This window comes from Bufo bufo, chromosome 3, assembly GCF_905171765.1.
Source record: "Bufo bufo chromosome 3, aBufBuf1.1, whole genome shotgun sequence".
Lineage (NCBI taxonomy): Eukaryota > Metazoa > Chordata > Amphibia > Anura > Bufonidae > Bufo > Bufo bufo.
The window spans coordinates 529,389,070-529,407,319 of NC_053391.1; the positions used below are offsets into that span (position 1 = coordinate 529,389,070).

Genomic DNA, 18,250 nt, shown 5'->3' on the forward strand with positions numbered 1-18,250 from the left:
CTTCCTGCCTGTGAGATCCAGGCATCGGGCTGCTTTCCCGATGGCCACCCCAGATCCGGCAGGATACCGCTCATGCCGCGGTCGTTGCTGACTGCGGCAGTGCAAGGATTAATGTGTCGACACCGATGCCAGTGCATACAGCATGGGTCCGGCTATCAGTGACTGCCAGACCCCTGCAGCTGATCGAGCTGCGCCCGTCCGACCAGAGCGCTGTAGCTGGACAGTGCTGGGATTTCTGTCCCAGTTTCCAGCACCGTACATGTACGGTGCTGATATCCTATGGGTTAACTGTTTCATGTTTGTATTTTAGGTTCACATGGTGCATAAAACACTTAAAGGGGTTGTCTCATCATGGACAATGGGGGCATATCGCTAGGATATGCCTCCATTGTCTTATAGGTGTGGGTCCCACTGCTGGGTTCCCCACCTATCCCGGGAACGGAGCACCACAAGCTGGAGGGCTCCGATCCAGCCACCACCAAGCCGACTCCCCATAGAAGTGAATGGGAGCGTACCGTTCATGCCCCCATTGTCCTTGATGAGACAACCCCTTTAACACTTTGGAGCTAAATTGAGGGAAGGGATGGAGAAAGTGAGACAGGCGATCACAAGTGAAACATGGAGGGAGATGCATTTTAGGATCCTTCATAAGGCTACGTATGCCTTTGACTTATCTTATAGAGACGCGCCCGCGCATTATTTGAGATGGTGCCCTAAATGTTTACAGCAAAAGGCTAACTTGTTGCATGGGCTTTGGCATTGTCCTAACTTGAAGTCTTTGTGGGAGGAATCTGTCAAGTATATCCAGCAAGTGTGGGGAATAAAACCACAATTGTCACCTTTGCATTGCATTTTTCATTATATACCACAGGATGAAAAGGGAGAAATATCCCATTCTACTCATATTAAAGGGGTACACTTATTCCTCTTGGCAGTGGTAAAGACCATACTCAGACATTGGATATATCCCACAGTTCCTTCATTTCAAGAAGCATTGGGGGTGATGAAGTATATCATGTATCTGGACAGGCTAGATGTAGAACGTAGCAAGGAGAAGTCTGCAAAGCAGTTTTTTCATACTTGGAAAAGATTTATTGTTCATTCATTGGCACCAGCAGAAGTATCGGAAGTGGTTATGCCTTTCATACATACTAGGTGGTATCTAGAAGGGAAATTGAAGGGTACATTAGGTAGATTAGAGGTGGTCTAGAGGGAGAAAATATTAATGAGTGATATTTCTATTACACACGAATAAGAGGAACTTTGCCCGGAAGTCTTAATATGAGATATTGTCATGGCATTGTGAGTTGGGAAACAGTTGGGAGGGGAGGGAGGGATTCATTAAGGGAGGGAGAAAATAAAAAATTCGGAAAAGGCACGTTCTGTTTAAATATTGGACAGCTGTTTAACATGTTTATGATTCTGCAAGACGGAATGTATAATGTGCACATGCCTGCGTGCATGAGTATTTACTGTGATCTATTTACTTGTATACTGCCTATCTTTCCGAAATAAAAATTGTTTTTTAAAAAAAAAAAAACACTTTGGAGCTATAAACAATTTTTATTCTTTCATTTATTTATATTTTTCATTTTATTTTTTTTCCTCCTTCCTTCACATAGACATATAAAGGCTTGTTTTTTTTTGTTTTTGCACGTTGTACTTTATATTGGCTCCATTTAATATTCCAAACTTTATATTTGGAAGCGAAAAATAAAATATTAACAGTGATGAATGAGAAAATGCCATTTTTTCCTTTGTTTTGCAGCTTTTGTTGTTACTGGTTTACCGTTATTCTTTAGGTCAGTATGATTACAGAGATACCAAATTTATCGCTGTGTCATGCTGACTGGCAGAATAATGAAGACGTGATCACAATATTCTGACTCCCATTACCTTTTAGATTTCTTTTTTGCAAGATGAGCTGTGATATTTCTTTCTATTATTCAGTTCTAAATATGAACTTTACTACAGCAGGCCTGGGAGCCTTCAGATGTCCCATGGGAACCGAAAAGCTTGCGCGGTCTAATTTTGTCACCTGAGGAAGCCTCCTCTCTCCTGCTTAGATGCCTTTATCACAATTGACACCACATCTGAGGGTTTAAATGTCTCTGATCGAAGTTGTCTCAAGCACTGCCAACTATGGTGCTCATTCAGCTCAAGAGCGAGCACCATGTTTAAAGCCAAGTGTTTACTTTAGAAACAAAAACCAAAGTTAAAACATCCCGAATGTTTCCATGGCTGAAATACACACTCAATGCAACAGCACTCTGCAAACACTGAATATAGGAAATAATGCTATAATCACTATATAAATAAATGAAAGGTACTTAGCAAACGTATTGTGATCAAAATCTTTTATGCCCATCCACCATGGTAAGGTGATCTCTTTTGAACGTGAACCTAACACTATTTGATGCCTCTTCTTGTGCCAACTGGCCTCAAATGAATTCAGAGAAATGTTTGTACAACAGATGTCATGAAGGAGTTAAAACATGATCATATAAAATTATATACAGCACACAAAATAAAACCAAAATTAAAAAAAAATAAAGGATTGGGGAAGGTAGACAGATGTACAAGGCAGAGAATTATTTTGTATGCAATCTTATGCATTACAGCTGGAACTCGATAGTTAAATTCAGTGGAAAGTGTTGTCGAAAATCTGGCTGTAGCCCAATCCTAAGGGCTCATGCATACGAACGTATATTCTTTCTGTGGCCGTTCAATTTTTTGCGGACCGTATACGGAACCATTCATTTCAATGGGTCCGCAAAAAAAAAAAAAAAAAAACGCAAGTTACTCAGTGTGCATTCTGTATCCGTATGTCCGTATTTCTGGTCCTCAAAAAAATGGAACATGTACTGTTCCCCAAAATACGGAATGCACGCGTACGTCATCCATATTTTTTGCGGATCTGTTTTTTGCGGACCTAAAGGTCCTTTCACATGGACCAATAATCAAGCCAATTATCGGGGATAAGCATTTGCAGAAATGCTGGTCCATCAGGTAATAGTCTTTCAGTTTGTGCCAAAAATCAATAGTGGTGTGCCCTGCATCTCCGGTGTAAACTGAGATCTGCTGCCCAGAAACAATGACTCTTCATGGGGATAAGTGATCCCCATACAGATTAGGTGATTGCTGCAAGTTAATGCAGCTCTCACCTCCTCTGACAATCAGGCAGTTATCAGGAATGAAGAATACGTAATCTGTATAGCTTATAATACAGATGTTTTTGTGAGATACTGGTTCACTTTCTAGGACTGTGCTTGTACATGGCTCGAATCCTGCTCACTGTCTCTTCTGACGTCTTTGGGCAGCCCAGACTTTTTTAATGACATAAAGAACCAGCGGTTTTGAATTGCTTCAACTAATGTGAAATGCAGTTTCTAAGAAATCACATTTGCCAGATATTTTCATAGAAGTTTGCTTCACTGTCACAATAGATCCCTTTCTTGCAAAATTGTGCAGATTCTGAAGCCGCTCCTCCGCCAATTTCCTCTAATTCCTTTATCTACATGTTTCGCTGTAAAGGTGAATTTTACTTTTAGAAGGCACCATTCCACAGGGCCACCTACATGTAGCGGGCTAATGTGTACCTGTAGGTACATATAGATCATTATAATGCTGTGGATTAGAGGATCTGTGTTCAGTCTGGAAAATGCAGCCATCACACAGAATGTTTCCCGGACCGAACACGCTTGAGTGAAATTAGCCAAAGGTCAATTTTATGTGATCACTATTTGGTCAGTATTTTGCATCAATACTTGTAAGCCAAAACTAGGAGAAGAGCCTAATATATTGGAAAGATGTGTTTTGGAGACACTCCTGGTTTTGTCTTTTAAATACTGTTGAAAATTGTTTAGGCACTTCCTAATGTATTGTGATTGTCCATATTGCCTCATTTGCTGGCTTCATTCATTTTTCCATCACATTATACACTGCTCTCATCCAGGGGTTATGACCACCCAGCAATCCAGCAGTGGTGGATATAGTTGCACACTACAGCAAAAAGCACCGGCCTTTCTGGTGGCGGGGACCGTGCTTAGGCATGCATGCCCAGCAGCTTCTGTCCCGACCACCTTGTATTTGTTCTGCAGTGGTGGCCGTAAGCCTTGGATATGAGCAGTGTATAATGTGATGGAAAAATGAATCTAGCCAGCAAAGGAATAAATATGGACAGTCACAATACATTAGTAAGTGCCTTGTATTAACTTGCTGACGTGACACAACCATTTTAAATCTTTTAAGATAGAAGTCATATTATATTCAGTTAAATTCAATTTTTGGAAGGCACACCGTTTCTATGAGGGAAATATAAATCCCAGAGAGAGGTGCTCAATGGAGGGACAGTCACGTCACTATATCAATTAAAGTATATATCCACGGCACACTCTTTTGTGCTGGTCAAAAAATAGAATTTATTGTATAATCGGCACCAACTGATTGTAGTACATAACAATAGGGCCAACGTTTCGGTCCAACCTGGACCTTGATCACGGCCTATAAACAATATAAAGAAGATATATATATATATATTACAACAATCGGGTGCTGAAAAGTATAAAAAATAAGAATTGTAGAAAATGAGTAGTCCACATTTGTATAGAAATACAGTAATGGTCCACAAGAGTCTGGCAAGGAACAAAGTAGAAAAAATAATCATAAGAAAGATGAGCAAAATAGAAGCTGAAAGAGGAGTCTAGTCGAATGTATATCATGTATCATATCAAAACTTAGTAGAAAATCCCAATCGAAAATAGGGGATTAGATAAAATCTAATCAACAATGATAGCGATTCTAGTTATAGTGTAATCACATAAAGAGACTGACTCCAATTGCAGCTCCAATATTCTATCATCAATAGAGTATGTATATAACGAATGGGTCCAGTGAGAATAAATTAGCATGTAAAAATAAGTAGAAGGTAGATCAAAGTGTCAAAGCAACCAAAAGAAGATTAAGCAAGAGACATTAGTTCATAATATCAAGAGTATTACCTGATATGTCCGAAGCGATGTGTACTCGTTGGTGGTATAGGGAGAACTGACTGAGAAGCGCCAGTTATAGTAAGTTTCCCTCGTGTTAATCGGCGTCTGACGTCACTGTTGGGCGCCGGATATTGTATTTGGAACGCAAACATGCGTTGAACTTGTCAGTGGAACGCAAAAGCGGCCCGCGCGCATGTAGATGACGTCAGAGTGATGCGTCTAATAGCAGAATGCAGCGCTAATCTCTGTGTTTGAAGAATTGGCCTCTATATCACCAACGAGTATGCGCTTCACTAAAGAATATAATAATAACTATAGAATTGTTGCAGGTTAAAGCATCTCGTGTGGTCTAATATTTGATATGATACATGATATACATTCGACTAGACTCCTCTTTCAGCTTCTATTTTGCTTATCTTTCTTATGATTATTTTTTCTACTTTGTTCCTTGCCAGACTATCCCACCCTTGTGGACCATTACTGTATTTCTAAACAAATGTGGACTACTCATTTTCTACAATTCTTATTTTTTATACTTTTCAGCACCCGATTGTTGTAATATATATATATATATATCTTCTTTATATTGTTTATAGGCCGTGATCAAGGTCCAGGTTGGACCGAAACGTTGGCCCTATTGTTATGTACTACAATCAGTTGGTGCCGATTATACAATAAATTCTATTTTTTGACCAGCATAAACGAGTGTGCCGTGGATATATACTTTATTTGATATAGTGACCTAGAATAAATGATACCCGCCAACAGTGTAGAAGTTCATTTATTTACTGTCTTACCTATCGTACCTATTCTTCCTAGAAATATCACCTTTGAAGCAGTTTATGTATATTAGATAAAGTACCAAACTGTATTTCTAAGTAGCAATATGTTTCTTTCCTGTCGTCCTGTGTGCATTTTTTGAATGAAATGTTTCCCCTGCAGCTGCTTCTTCCTGCTCTCAGCATGCAGTCTCCCAGATATAGAATCTGCAGCTGCATATCCCTCCTCCTCCCTATCTTCCAATTACTGTATCATTCTTGATGGATTGTTTTAATGCTGGGGGAGCATTAAACATTTACATTGAACCTGCTGACAGTACAAAGGAAACAACAGGCTGCGGGAAGTTGCCACTATTCTGTAGTAAAATATATTACTAACCTTCCTACTGTTGATTTAAATATATGACAAAATGTACAATATTTTTTTTATGATTTAAGAAATAAATTGAATGATGTGGCCTTATTTGTTGAAAACTACGTTGATCTGAGATTTCCTATTACATTTTGTGCAAAGGGACAATTTGATTTCGGTAAATGTTTGTTTGTCTTGCTTTTACCAAATGTTTTTTTCCTTCTAGCTATAGTTTTTACTATGTTCATTTCACATTTAAATAGTTTGCATGTGTTCATCTTTCAACATGCTATTTATATCCATTCATGGACCTGGAATACACTACCACAGGCTAGTGAAATTTTAATATTCTGCATTTACATTTTTTACATTGATTTATTACACTCATTTTGCTGTATGAATATAAATATTGTTGACACCAGTCCAGTAACGAAAGATTAAAGTCTTTAAAAAAGTATTAAAGCATAAAGTACCTTAAGGCCTTTATGTCTATGCAGAGATATTAAAGTTTCAAATGTTTCCATCCTTGAAGATACAATGATATAGAGCTGTTATTAACTAACATGGACATTCCTAAAAAGCTTTCTGAACATGCCTTTACAATGTTGATCCAATTTCAAGCGCCTTTGCAGTATATTAGGCAACGAAGGAATACAAAGTCCTCACAATTTAGGTTCGGCTACACGCCAATCTTGGTCTCGCCCAGTGATAACAGTGTCGCGGTGTCAGCATAGAAATAAATCTGGTCTCAGTGCTACTCACACATTGCCGCAACTTCAGAATTGCTGGATTTATTTTGTCGCTGTGACAACATTCATTTCTGTGTTACCACTACTCTGTGATCCCCCTGCAATCCTTGAGCTCCTTAGCTGTTGTGCAACCAAGATCGCCATGAAGCCAAACCCATATTCTAGTTATACTTCAGAAAATGACAAGCTGTATTTATGGCCATCTGTATTTTGTGAGTGGAAATTAGGCTTTCCTAGACGGCTCCCTATTTAAAGTCAATCAAAATCTATTGCTTCACAAATAAACTACTTGGCCAGCATGTACAGTGATAAAGTTTACAATGCCGCTTTCCATGGATGTTGGCCACTCAGGATCCGCTTCATCTGGTGTGCCCAAGAAACACGTGTTTGACACCATCTCAAATCTTTGAAAAATATTAACATGTTGAAGGTCTTGTTACCACCAACCACGTTTTATTAAAGGATAAGTCGTATTTTTTTTTTGTTTGGAGTATTGGATTGTGGTGATTATCATCACCTTGGTGGCCCTATCTCAACTTTTCACTGTGTATTCAATTACCCCTTAATTCCAAATTTTTGTTCCCTGTATTGCCTACTTTTACCTGTTCTTAAAATTGGGTTGCTAGGCATGGTCCGTCTATCTGTTGAAGGACGGAGGACGCAGCGTGCAGGGTCACATTACTGACAGCCAGGGACTGTAAGTAAATGATTAAAGCCAGGTACTCCACAGCAGCTAACAGTGCCTGGGCTGTGTGCACTTCTCACTGTCCCTGTGCTTGGCAGACGCTCCCTCACTCAGCATAGCTGGAGAATGCAGAGTGGAAGCAGCGCACAACAGGGAAGGGAGATCTGCCATCTGCTCAGTGTATAAATGAAAGCAACATGTGGTAAGAGGACCCCTTTGTGCTGCAGGAGATTAACCCTTTAGGGGGGAGGGCTCTGGTTACTGACACTTTTAGGGGGCTATTGTTACTATCTAGGAAGGGCAGGCGGGATTAGCCTCAGGGTGAGGGCAGTGACGACCATCTTAACTGAATAGTGAAATTGCAGTTTTATGCAGACTGGTTACTAAGGGCTGAATCTTATTAAATATGGGGTAAGTCAGTCTAATAGTAACTGATTCTGGAATATCATGTTATTAGTAACTACATATATGAAAATTGAAATTAGGGTCTATATGTGATCCTTTAAGCATGTTCAGTATTGTGCACCCAAAAGCATGAGATCTCTGGAAACATACACTGGGGAGCCTAAAATAATCATTAGTGAATCTTTCCCATGGGAAAACTTTTTCTTGTCCATCCCCTGAAGTTTTCTTTTAAGCGATAGACTTCTACTGTAATTGAACTGGACATGAATTAATGAGTATAAAATTCTGGTATATGCGGTACACTTTTTAATCAGATATGACATGGAGGTTTACAGCAAGGTTTTTTATATTCTATTAATGAAGCTATGTATGAAACAAAGTTTTAAGCTGCCTGATATGTTCTTTTTCCAGAGGACTCCCTTTTGTCATAATTTGCAATGATAAAGTTTAAAAAAAAAAAATGTTTTAGAACAGGTTTTCCGTGAGAACACACATATCTTTTAATACCCATATTATCTCAGTGGGATGACATGCTTGGTGGCCCATTGCTGACATCTTCCTCATTAACAGCCCCACAATAGCTATGGTCCATCACAAGCTTACAAAATATAAAAGGTAGAATGTTCACAGAGTATAAAACCCATCCACTTCATTATAATTTGAACTTTTGCGCTTTGCAGATTTGTTCATTTTTATCAGGCTGTTGAGAAAAAGCTTTTATCTGTGTTACTGCAGCTACAAGGCACATTGCTTTTCTCTGAGTTCTGTTGGAAGTTGTCACTTAACAAAAAAAAGTATGGTCACCTCTGTCAGAACCCCTCGATATATATTATGAAAGCTTTGTGAAAGAACTTGCCCGCTTTTCAATCAACTGCTGTTCTGTATAAATCATCTTTTCTCTCCTCTAAAGTACCCTTTGAGTTCCAATGCACGGTGCATATTTTGTCTTTTCCACCTCTAAATTGGAAAGTTCAGCAATTTTGGGATGATATTTCTGAGTAACTCGCATAGTTTAAGACAAACATATGCCTCTATATGCCTCATACATCTCTGCCTTTTCATGCTCAAATTAAAATGTGATTTATATTGTGTGGGTGTATATTGTGCGGATCAAGCTTGTGGCTGGTTTCGCTCCTTTTTGGGGCAGCTATGTAATTTTTTCCTTCTGTGAAAATTATTATAAAATTGTGTTTATTGTGTTTAATATTCATACAGGTGAAACTAAAAAAAAATTGAATATCGTACAAAGTTCATTTATTTCAGTAATGCAACTTAAAAGGTGAAACTAATATATGAGATAAACTCATTACATGCAAAGCGAGATATTTCAAGCCTTTATTTGGATGATTATGTCTTACAGCTTATGAAACCCCAAAGTCTTAATTTTGAGGTACCCTTTGCTCAGGGGGTATGGATTAATTAGCTGACTAGAATGTGACACTTTGAGCCTAGAATATTGAATCTTTTCTCAAAATTCAAATTTTAAGCTGCATGTATGCAATTCCTTTTAATTTGCATTACTGAAATAAATGGACTTTTGCACGATATTCTAATTTTTCAAGTTTCACCTGTATGTACAAAGTGTATGACCATAATTTCCCCCTTTGTACCCATAGGAGGTCATTTATCAATCTGAAATACGCCTAAATTATACGTGTTTCAGGCGCAGATTGCTGTGCAATGTTTAGTTGCTCCACAATCTGTGACTTTTCCCCGCTCACGCCAGGTCTAAAATTGTGGATGGGGAAGGCGTAGAAGAAGGTAAGACAACTCGGAAGCCGCCTTACATTTAGAACTGGCGGAAGATCCACCAAAGTTATGAAGAGGCTGGCGCCTCTTAATATCTCTGCCGGGTCCACCGCCAGCTATAGGGCTTTATTAAGACCAGCATCTAAAATGCCGGTCTAAAGAAATATGCCTCATAGTTTGTATTGATTTAGTCCCTTATCAGAACATAATTATGGTGGTCTTTATTTTTTCTTTCAGCTAAAAGACACAAAATCAGTAGACCAGTCAACAACACTCCTTCACTTTCTGGCTGGATTATGTGAAAAGAAGTTCCCTGAGGTCCAGGCATTTGTGGAGGATATACAGACTGTAGACAAAGCAAGTAGAGGTGTGTATTGTGGTTATAGAAATCCTATACTTTAGCATGATGTTAGAAGCGGATGGTCTGAATTTGGACTATGTCCATTTTGACATTCGCAAATGGTAAAATATGGAGGCAGTCCATGTGACGTCAGCATTTTTTTACGTCACTGACTCCAGTGGGCGCCTGGTCTGCATAGACATAGTTTATCTTTTTGCAAAACAGACATTTGGATGAGATATCTGCAGAAGCGTCATATCTCGCGTTCAAAAATGGATGTGGGTCCGCTGTCTCCCTGACACTGAATTACTGTGCAATGTACCCTTTAGACTACGTTTGCATCTGCTTCGGAGGCTCTGTTTGGCGCTTCTGTCAGAGTCCATCAAAAGTACTTGAGAGAAAACGCCTGCCTGCAGGACCTTTTTCTCTATTTAAAAAACTTTCTCCCGAATGGAAAACGAATGGATCCCGTTATAGTCAATGGAAGGTTAGGTTCCTTTCCTGTCAGTTATGTGCCAGATCTGGCACGCTTGTTGTTTTCCTTCTACTGCTTTTATAATGGAGCAGAAGAACGGGAATAAATAGCATTGAAAGAGCCCTTAACAGGGTGATATCTGCAGCAAATCCACATGCAAATTTTGCAGTGTTTTTTTCTGTGGTATAAAATTCTGCTACATCTGAATCCATCTTTTAGTTCATTACAAAGCCTGATTAGCTTCATAAACCGCATTTATCTTAGAAAATGACCTATTCTTTAGTTGATGTTTTTATGTTTAACATATTTTTAATGGATTTTTGATTATTTTTAATTTCCCATGTCAATATCTATATTTAAACAAAAACCATAAAATCCTGCAGTTTTCGCACTGGCCACTAGGACTAATAGTAGGCACCACTTCTTTATTGCACTTTATTTGAGTTATCTGCTTATCTGTCATTCTAATCCTGCCTGTAATGATATCACCCTCTGTGTATAGATACGGCAGGATCCACCATTCAAAATAGGTGACAGTCAGTATTATTATTATTTATTATTAAAGCGCCATTCATTCCATAGCGCTGGACATATGAAAAGGGGTATACATGCATAATACAGACAACTGCACTAAGCATAAACAAGACAAGATACAAACTGGTACAGAAGGAGAGAGGGCCGTGCCTGTGAGGGCTTACAATCTACAAATCTATTATTTCCTTGTACAATGACCTCTGTACAGGTCACATTGCTTAGAAAGCTCTCCCATAGAAGTCAGTGAGGTCCCCTCCTGACCATTGTGTCTATGGCCCATGGTGCTGCCGTAAAGCAGTTTTTTTATGCTTTGTCAATGCTGTTAAGAACAACTGAGGCAAGATGGCCACCTTCATAATCATGTTCAGGAAATAGAATTAGAAAAAATCTGTGATCAGAAAATAAAATAGATTAGAAAAAATATATATATTTGTTACTATCTGGTTTTAACTGGTAGATAAAAATTTTGGTGATAAATTTCCTTTAAAGGGGTTGTCTCACTTCAGCAAGTGTCATTTATCATGTAGAGATAGTTAATAGAAGGCACTTACTAATGTATTGTCATTGTCCATTTTGTTTCCTTTGCCGGCTGGATTTCATTAGACAATGCTCGTTTCCATATTTACGACCATCCTGTAATCCAGCAGTGGTGGCCCTGCATAGACTGGCACTTTTTACTACAGTGTGCAGTCATGACTACCACTGCTGGTTCACAGGGTGGTCATAACCATGGAAACAAGCAGTGTGTAATGTGATGGAAAAATGAATCCAGCCAGCAAAAGAAGCAATATGGACAATCACAGTACATTATTGTCTTGTATTAACTTTCTCTACATGATAAATGCCATTTGCTGAAGCGACACAACCCCTTTAAGGCCATTGTGTTTTATTTACATCATTGCTGCTTGTTAACATGCCCCTTGATCTGCCAACGAATGGGCAAACATGTACAGTACCGGTGATTACTCTGTATGGAGCTAAATGATCACCAGTCGACTTGCTATACTGTCAGTTGGCTCTTGTTAGGGGCATGAGATCTGCCAGTGTGAGAGGACCCTTACTTATTGTATGAATGTCTTTACTGGACTAGTAGTGGTCACCCAATGGTAACTCTGAGCTCTGTATATAGCTGCTGTTAATGAATTAGGACACTAATGGGAAATTTCTGCTAGTTTACTATTGGATCAGACTTGTTTGTAATGTAAGCAGTTCAGAAGATAATTATATAATGTAAAAGAAAATAATGCAGTATATATATCTTTTTTTTTAACTAAAAACCCTCTAGTTACAAAATTATGTATTCGTTAACACAATCCTTTGGAACCCAATCAATGATCTTTCTGACACACATAGCAGACGTGCCCAAGGCAGAAAGTCTCGGGAGGATCTGATAGCCAGATCCAGGCAGCCCTTGTCTACATATTATGTATGTTTCTCATGAGGACTACTTGTGATCTAAACACAGTTTAACCCTTTCAGGACCCTGCCATATTTCACCTTAACCACCTCCGGACTGCCTAACGCAGGATCGCGTTCCGGAGGTGGCAGCCCTGCGCACAGTCACGCATATATGCGTCATCTCGCGAGACGCGAGATTTCCTGTGAACGCGCGCACACAGGCGCGCGCGCTCACAGGAACGGAAGGTAAGAGAGTGGATCTCCAGCCTGCCAGCGGCGATCGTTCGCTGGCAGGCTGGAGATGTGTTTTTTTTAACCCCTAACAGGTATATTAGACGCTGTTTTGATAACAGCGTCTAATATACCTGCTACCTGGTCCTCTGGTGGTCCCCTTTGTTTGGATCGACCACCAGAGGACACAGGTAGCTCAGTAAAGTCCCACCAAGCACCACTACACTACACTACACCCCCCCCCCCCCCCCCGTCACTTATTAACCCCTTATTAGCCCCTGATCACCCCATATAGACTCCGTTTGGCAAAAAAGAAAAAATGTGCAGCAGCACTACGAAAAATATAGAATGTTCCTTACTGTGGTGGTGCTCGCTGTGTCAGAAGCCAGTCCTTAGCTTCCCCAGATCCAGATGCAATTGTAACAGAAAAACTGCGGCACTCTCCAGCCTTGATCCTTAATGCTTTATTTCACCAACAAATGCGACGTTTCGATCAGTGTGATCTTTCTCAAGCAATCTAACAATGTGAACTAAACAGCGGATACATATACCCTACAAAGTCGGTCACATGACCTAATCAGTTATGCAAATACATCATTAACAAAGGCTGTGAGTACCACCCCTTTCTCTGCTCATCTTGCAGCAAATTCAACATAATGTGTCTTTTTAAAGTCTCATATAGTGTGTATACATCAAAAAATCATAAGTATCATTCCATCAACTTACTAGGATGCTGGGTGTGAACTGGGGAATATCGCCACTGCGGTAACTTCTATTATTTCAACCTTGTGTGAGGCCGAACTCCTTGCTTTACTCGGCGTTCCTCCATGTCAATTGCGCCTGCGCGTCTGTCTCATGACGTCAGCCTCAGGACGCTCAGCAGTCGCCCAGGAGACCAGACGCTTCCTATCCACGTCACCACTAGGTTAAGACGCGCATGCGCGCCCGACTCCAGTAGCGACAGGACCCGGTGTCAAGTCTCCCGTCGCTGTGTAACGCCCCCTCGGCCGTTGTCATGGTATCCTAACACTTTGTGTCGTCCTCTTATACAGGGTGTAAACGCCAGAGTATAATTTCCATATTCTACCCATGTCCAGGGGCAAACTTGGTCTATAGTTAATATTGAAGTGGTTGAACTTAGATGTTTACTTATATGACCTTTAATCAAAAAAATTGTGTAAGGCTACATGAACTAGGTGTCCACTACTCGCCCAAAATTCGGGATTCGAGTACCCAGTCACTAGTTTGAGTTTAGCCACATGGTAATTGATTCGGGGTCCATAACCTCATACACGTAGGGCGGCACCATTCAAATTGGATCACTGAGTGTAAATCACCTCCGTCCTAGAATATGCCAGCACCTACCCTCATCAGACAATCCTGATGGTCACAATGGTAACACGTCTCCCCCTCTCACGGGGTTAATAGATGTAGCCATGGATCATCCCAAACAATTCTAGGGGGGGCATACCCTCCAATCTGGAGGGACGTCCGTCCCATATATCCAGTCATTCCAACCTATCTAGTCAGATAATGGGCATTCCCGTCTCCGGGTATGCATCCATAATTCTGACCATTAGGTCCTATCATACAATTCAACCCCCCTCCACTGTAGATATATATATATACACCATACGGCTACTTCCCAAGGGCCACGTATCTCATTCCCCCATATATATGGAGCAAGCAGTGGAAACCATATGTTATAATCCAGTGTAACGTAAATAGATCCAAGAATTTGCCCCCTTTGTGGGGTGAATATAGAAAAAAATCCAAAATATTATATAGCCAGTGACTACCTTACAGTTGTCAATATTATGTCACCTCAGTCCGCATCCCCAGGTCACACCCGCATACCCAGTCATCTATAAAAAAGAAGACAGAAATTGTGTGAGTATGTGACACATAAAAAATACAAAATTATTATACATAATCTCAACCATTCAGATTGGGTACTAACTTCATTAGTTAAAAAAAATCCAATTAATACTTAAGTAGAGCATAGTATTAATAGACAAGTGTGGAGGCTATTAGATTCAGGGAGGTCAGTAGAGTAAGCCAATCCTAAATTCCCTGTTGAGGCCTTTGGGTTCGAGTGTTTGTAACTCGTAAATCCACCTCAACTCCATTCTTTTTAAGAGTTTCTCCCTATCCCCCCCTCTCCTTTGGGGTGGAACTCCATCTATGATGCGGAAACGTAGCTGCGAAACATTATGTTTAAAGTTGAGGAAATGTTCTGGGACGGGTAGTTCTGTCCTGGAGCTATCTGTCTCTTTTACTCCTCGTAGTAGTTTACGTATGTCGTACCGATGTTGATTTATTCTTTTTCTAAATTCTTGGGTCGTTTCTCCCACGTAGAGAAGTCCACATGGGCACTGTAGTACGTAAATCACGTACTCAGATCTACAGGTGTAGTAATTCCCAATGTGGTATGTTTTTCCTGTCCTGGGATGTGAAAAGGAACTTCCCTTTAAAATACCGTTACAGTTACAACATCCCAGGCAGGGAAAACAACCCTTTCTCTGTATAAGGGGTAGGCCACGCTGTTGGGTATCAGCATTAACCAGCTTATCTCCTACATTGCGTGGTCTTCTATAGGACATGAGAGGTGTAGTACAAAATGCCTCGATATCAGGAAAAGACTCAGTGAGAATGTGCCAATTGTTCTTGAGGACATGTGTTATTTGTTTGCTAACCGCTGTGTGTGTCGACACAAAGGGAATCCTCTTGTTCTCCTCTCCTGATTCCTTTTTCTTCAGGAGGTCCTCCCTTCTAAATTGGTTAACCCTCCGTTTGTGCCTCTGCACCATAGGCCTCGGATAGCCCCTCTCATAAAACTTATTGCACATCTCACTGAGTCTAATCTCTGATAAATCGTTATCTGTTACTATTCTTTTAACCCTGAGTAGCTGACTATATGGTAGTGACTCTTTCATATACCCAGGGTGGTCACTCTGGAATAGCAACATGTTGTTCCTGTCCGTAGGTTTTACAAACAGATCAGTATATAGTTTCCCATCTACGCAATACACTGTCGTGTCCAAGAATTGTAAACTGGTTTGGGAGTACACAGCCGTAAACTGTAATTCTGCATGGACTGAATTAATATCTCCCTGGAACTTGAGTAAGTTCTCAAGGGATCCGGTCCAGACAAAAAATATGTCATCTATATACCTCATCCAGCCTTTCACTGAAGTAAAATGGCTGGATGGGTATACAGAACATTCTTCAAATCTGTTCATATAAATGTTTGCATAAGTTGGGGCCACATTGGACCCCATCGCGGTTCCCCGCTGCTGTACATAGTAGATATCCTCAAAGAGGAAGTAGTTGCACGTCAGGACAATCTCCAAAAGGGAGAGAACAAACTTAGCAATCGCAGGCTTGGTCCCACTCCTTGAGAGGGTCCATTCAACCGAATCTAATCCTTTGATGTGGTCGATACTCGTATAGAGGCCGGTCGGTCGGCCTCTATACGAGTATCGACCACATCAAAGGATTAGATTCGGTTGAATGGACCCTCTCAAGGAGTGGGACCAAGCCTGCGATTGCTAAGTTTGTTCTCTCCCTTTTGGAGATTGTCCTGACGTGCAACTACTTCCTCTTTGAGGATATCTACTATGTACAGCAGCGGGGAACCGCGATGGGGTCCAATGTGGCCCCAACTTATGCAAACATTTATATGAACAGATTTGAAGAATGTTCTGTATACCCATCCAGCCATTTTACTTCAGTGAAAGGCTGGATGAGGTATATAGATGACATATTTTTTGTCTGGACCGGATCCCTTGAGAACTTACTCAAGTTCCAGGGAGATATTAATTCAGTCCATGCAGAATTACAGTTTACGGCTGTGTACTCCCAAACCAGTTTACAATTCTTGGACACGACAGTGTATTGCGTAGATGGGAAACTATATACTGATCTGTTTGTAAAACCTACGGACAGGAACAACATGTTGCTATTCCAGAGTGACCACCCTGGGTATATGAAAGAGTCACTACCATATAGTCAGCTACTCAGGGTTAAAAGAATAGTAACAGATAACGATTTATCAGAGATTAGACTCAGTGAGATGTGCAATAAGTTTTATGAGAGGGGCTATCCGAGGCCTATGGTGCAGAGGCACAAACGGAGGGTTAACCAATTTAGAAGGGAGGACCTCCTGAAGAAAAAGGAATCAGGAGAGGAGAACAAGAGGATTCCCTTTGTGTCGACACACACAGCGGTTAGCAAACAAATAACACATGTCCTCAAGAACAATTGGCACATTCTCACTGAGTCTTTTCCTGATATCGAGGCATTTTGTACTACACCTCTCATGTCCTATAGAAGACCACGCAATGTAGGAGATAAGCTGGTTAATGCTGATACCAAACAGCGTGGCCTACCCCTTATACAGAGAAAGGGTTGTTTTCCCTGCCTGGGATGTTGTAACTGTAACGGTATTTTAAAGGGAAGTTCCTTTTCACATCCCAGGACAGGAAAAACATACCACATTGGGAATTACTACACCTGTAGATCTGAGTACGTGATTTACGTACTACAGTGCCCATGTGGACTTCTCTACGTGGGAGAAACGACCCAAGAATTTAGAAAAAGAATAAATCAACATCGGTACGACATACGTAAACTACTACGAGGAGTAAAAGAGACAGATAGCTCCAGGACAGAACTACCCGTCCCAGAACATTTCCTCAACTTTAAACATAATGTTTCGCAGCTACGTTTCCGCATCATAGATGGAGTTCCACCCCAAAGGAGAGGGGGGGATAGGGAGAAACTCTTAAAAAGAATGGAGTTGAGGTGGATTTACGAGTTACAAACACTCGAACCCAAAGGCCTCAACAGGGAATTTAGGATTGGCTTACTCTACTGACCTCCCTGAATCTAATAGCCTCCACACTTGTCTATTAATACTATGCTCTACTTAAGTATTAATTGGATTTTTTTTAACTAATGAAGTTAGTACCCAATCTGAATGGTTGAGATTATGTATAATAATTTTGTATTTTTTATGTGTCACATACTCACACAATTTCTGTCTTCTTTTTTATAGATGACTGGGTATGCGGGTGTGACCTGGGGATGCGGACTGAGGTGACATAATATTGACAACTGTAAGGTAGTCACTGGCTATATAATATTTTGGATTTTTTTCTATATTCACCCCACAAAGGGGGCAAATTCTTGGATCTATTTACGTTACACTGGATTATAACATATGGTTTCCACTGCTTGCTCCATATATATGGGGGAATGAGATACGTGGCCCTTGGGAAGTAGCCGTATGGTGTATATATATATATCTACAGTGGAGGGGGGTTGAATTGTATGATAGGACCTAATGGTCAGAATTATGGATGCATACCCGGAGACGGGAATGCCCATTATCTGACTAGATAGGTTGGAATGACTGGATATATGGGACGGACGTCCCTCCAGATTGGAGGGTATGCCCCCCCTAGAATTGTTTGGGATGATCCATGGCTACATCTATTAACCCCGTGAGAGGGGGAGACGTGTTACCATTGTGACCATCAGGATTGTCTGATGAGGGTA

At 40.5% G+C, this 18,250-nt stretch overlaps 1 protein-coding gene across 1 annotated transcript in view; it reads left to right on the forward strand.

The window, feature by feature from the left end:
* DIAPH3 (diaphanous related formin 3) overlaps window positions 1-18,250 on the forward strand; it is a 754,726-nt gene that overhangs the window by 421,942 nt on the left and 314,534 nt on the right. Inside the window, 1 exon segment of the mRNA XM_040425381.1 lies at window positions 9,948-10,077. Coding sequence (XP_040281315.1) covers window positions 9,948-10,077 — 130 coding nt within the window.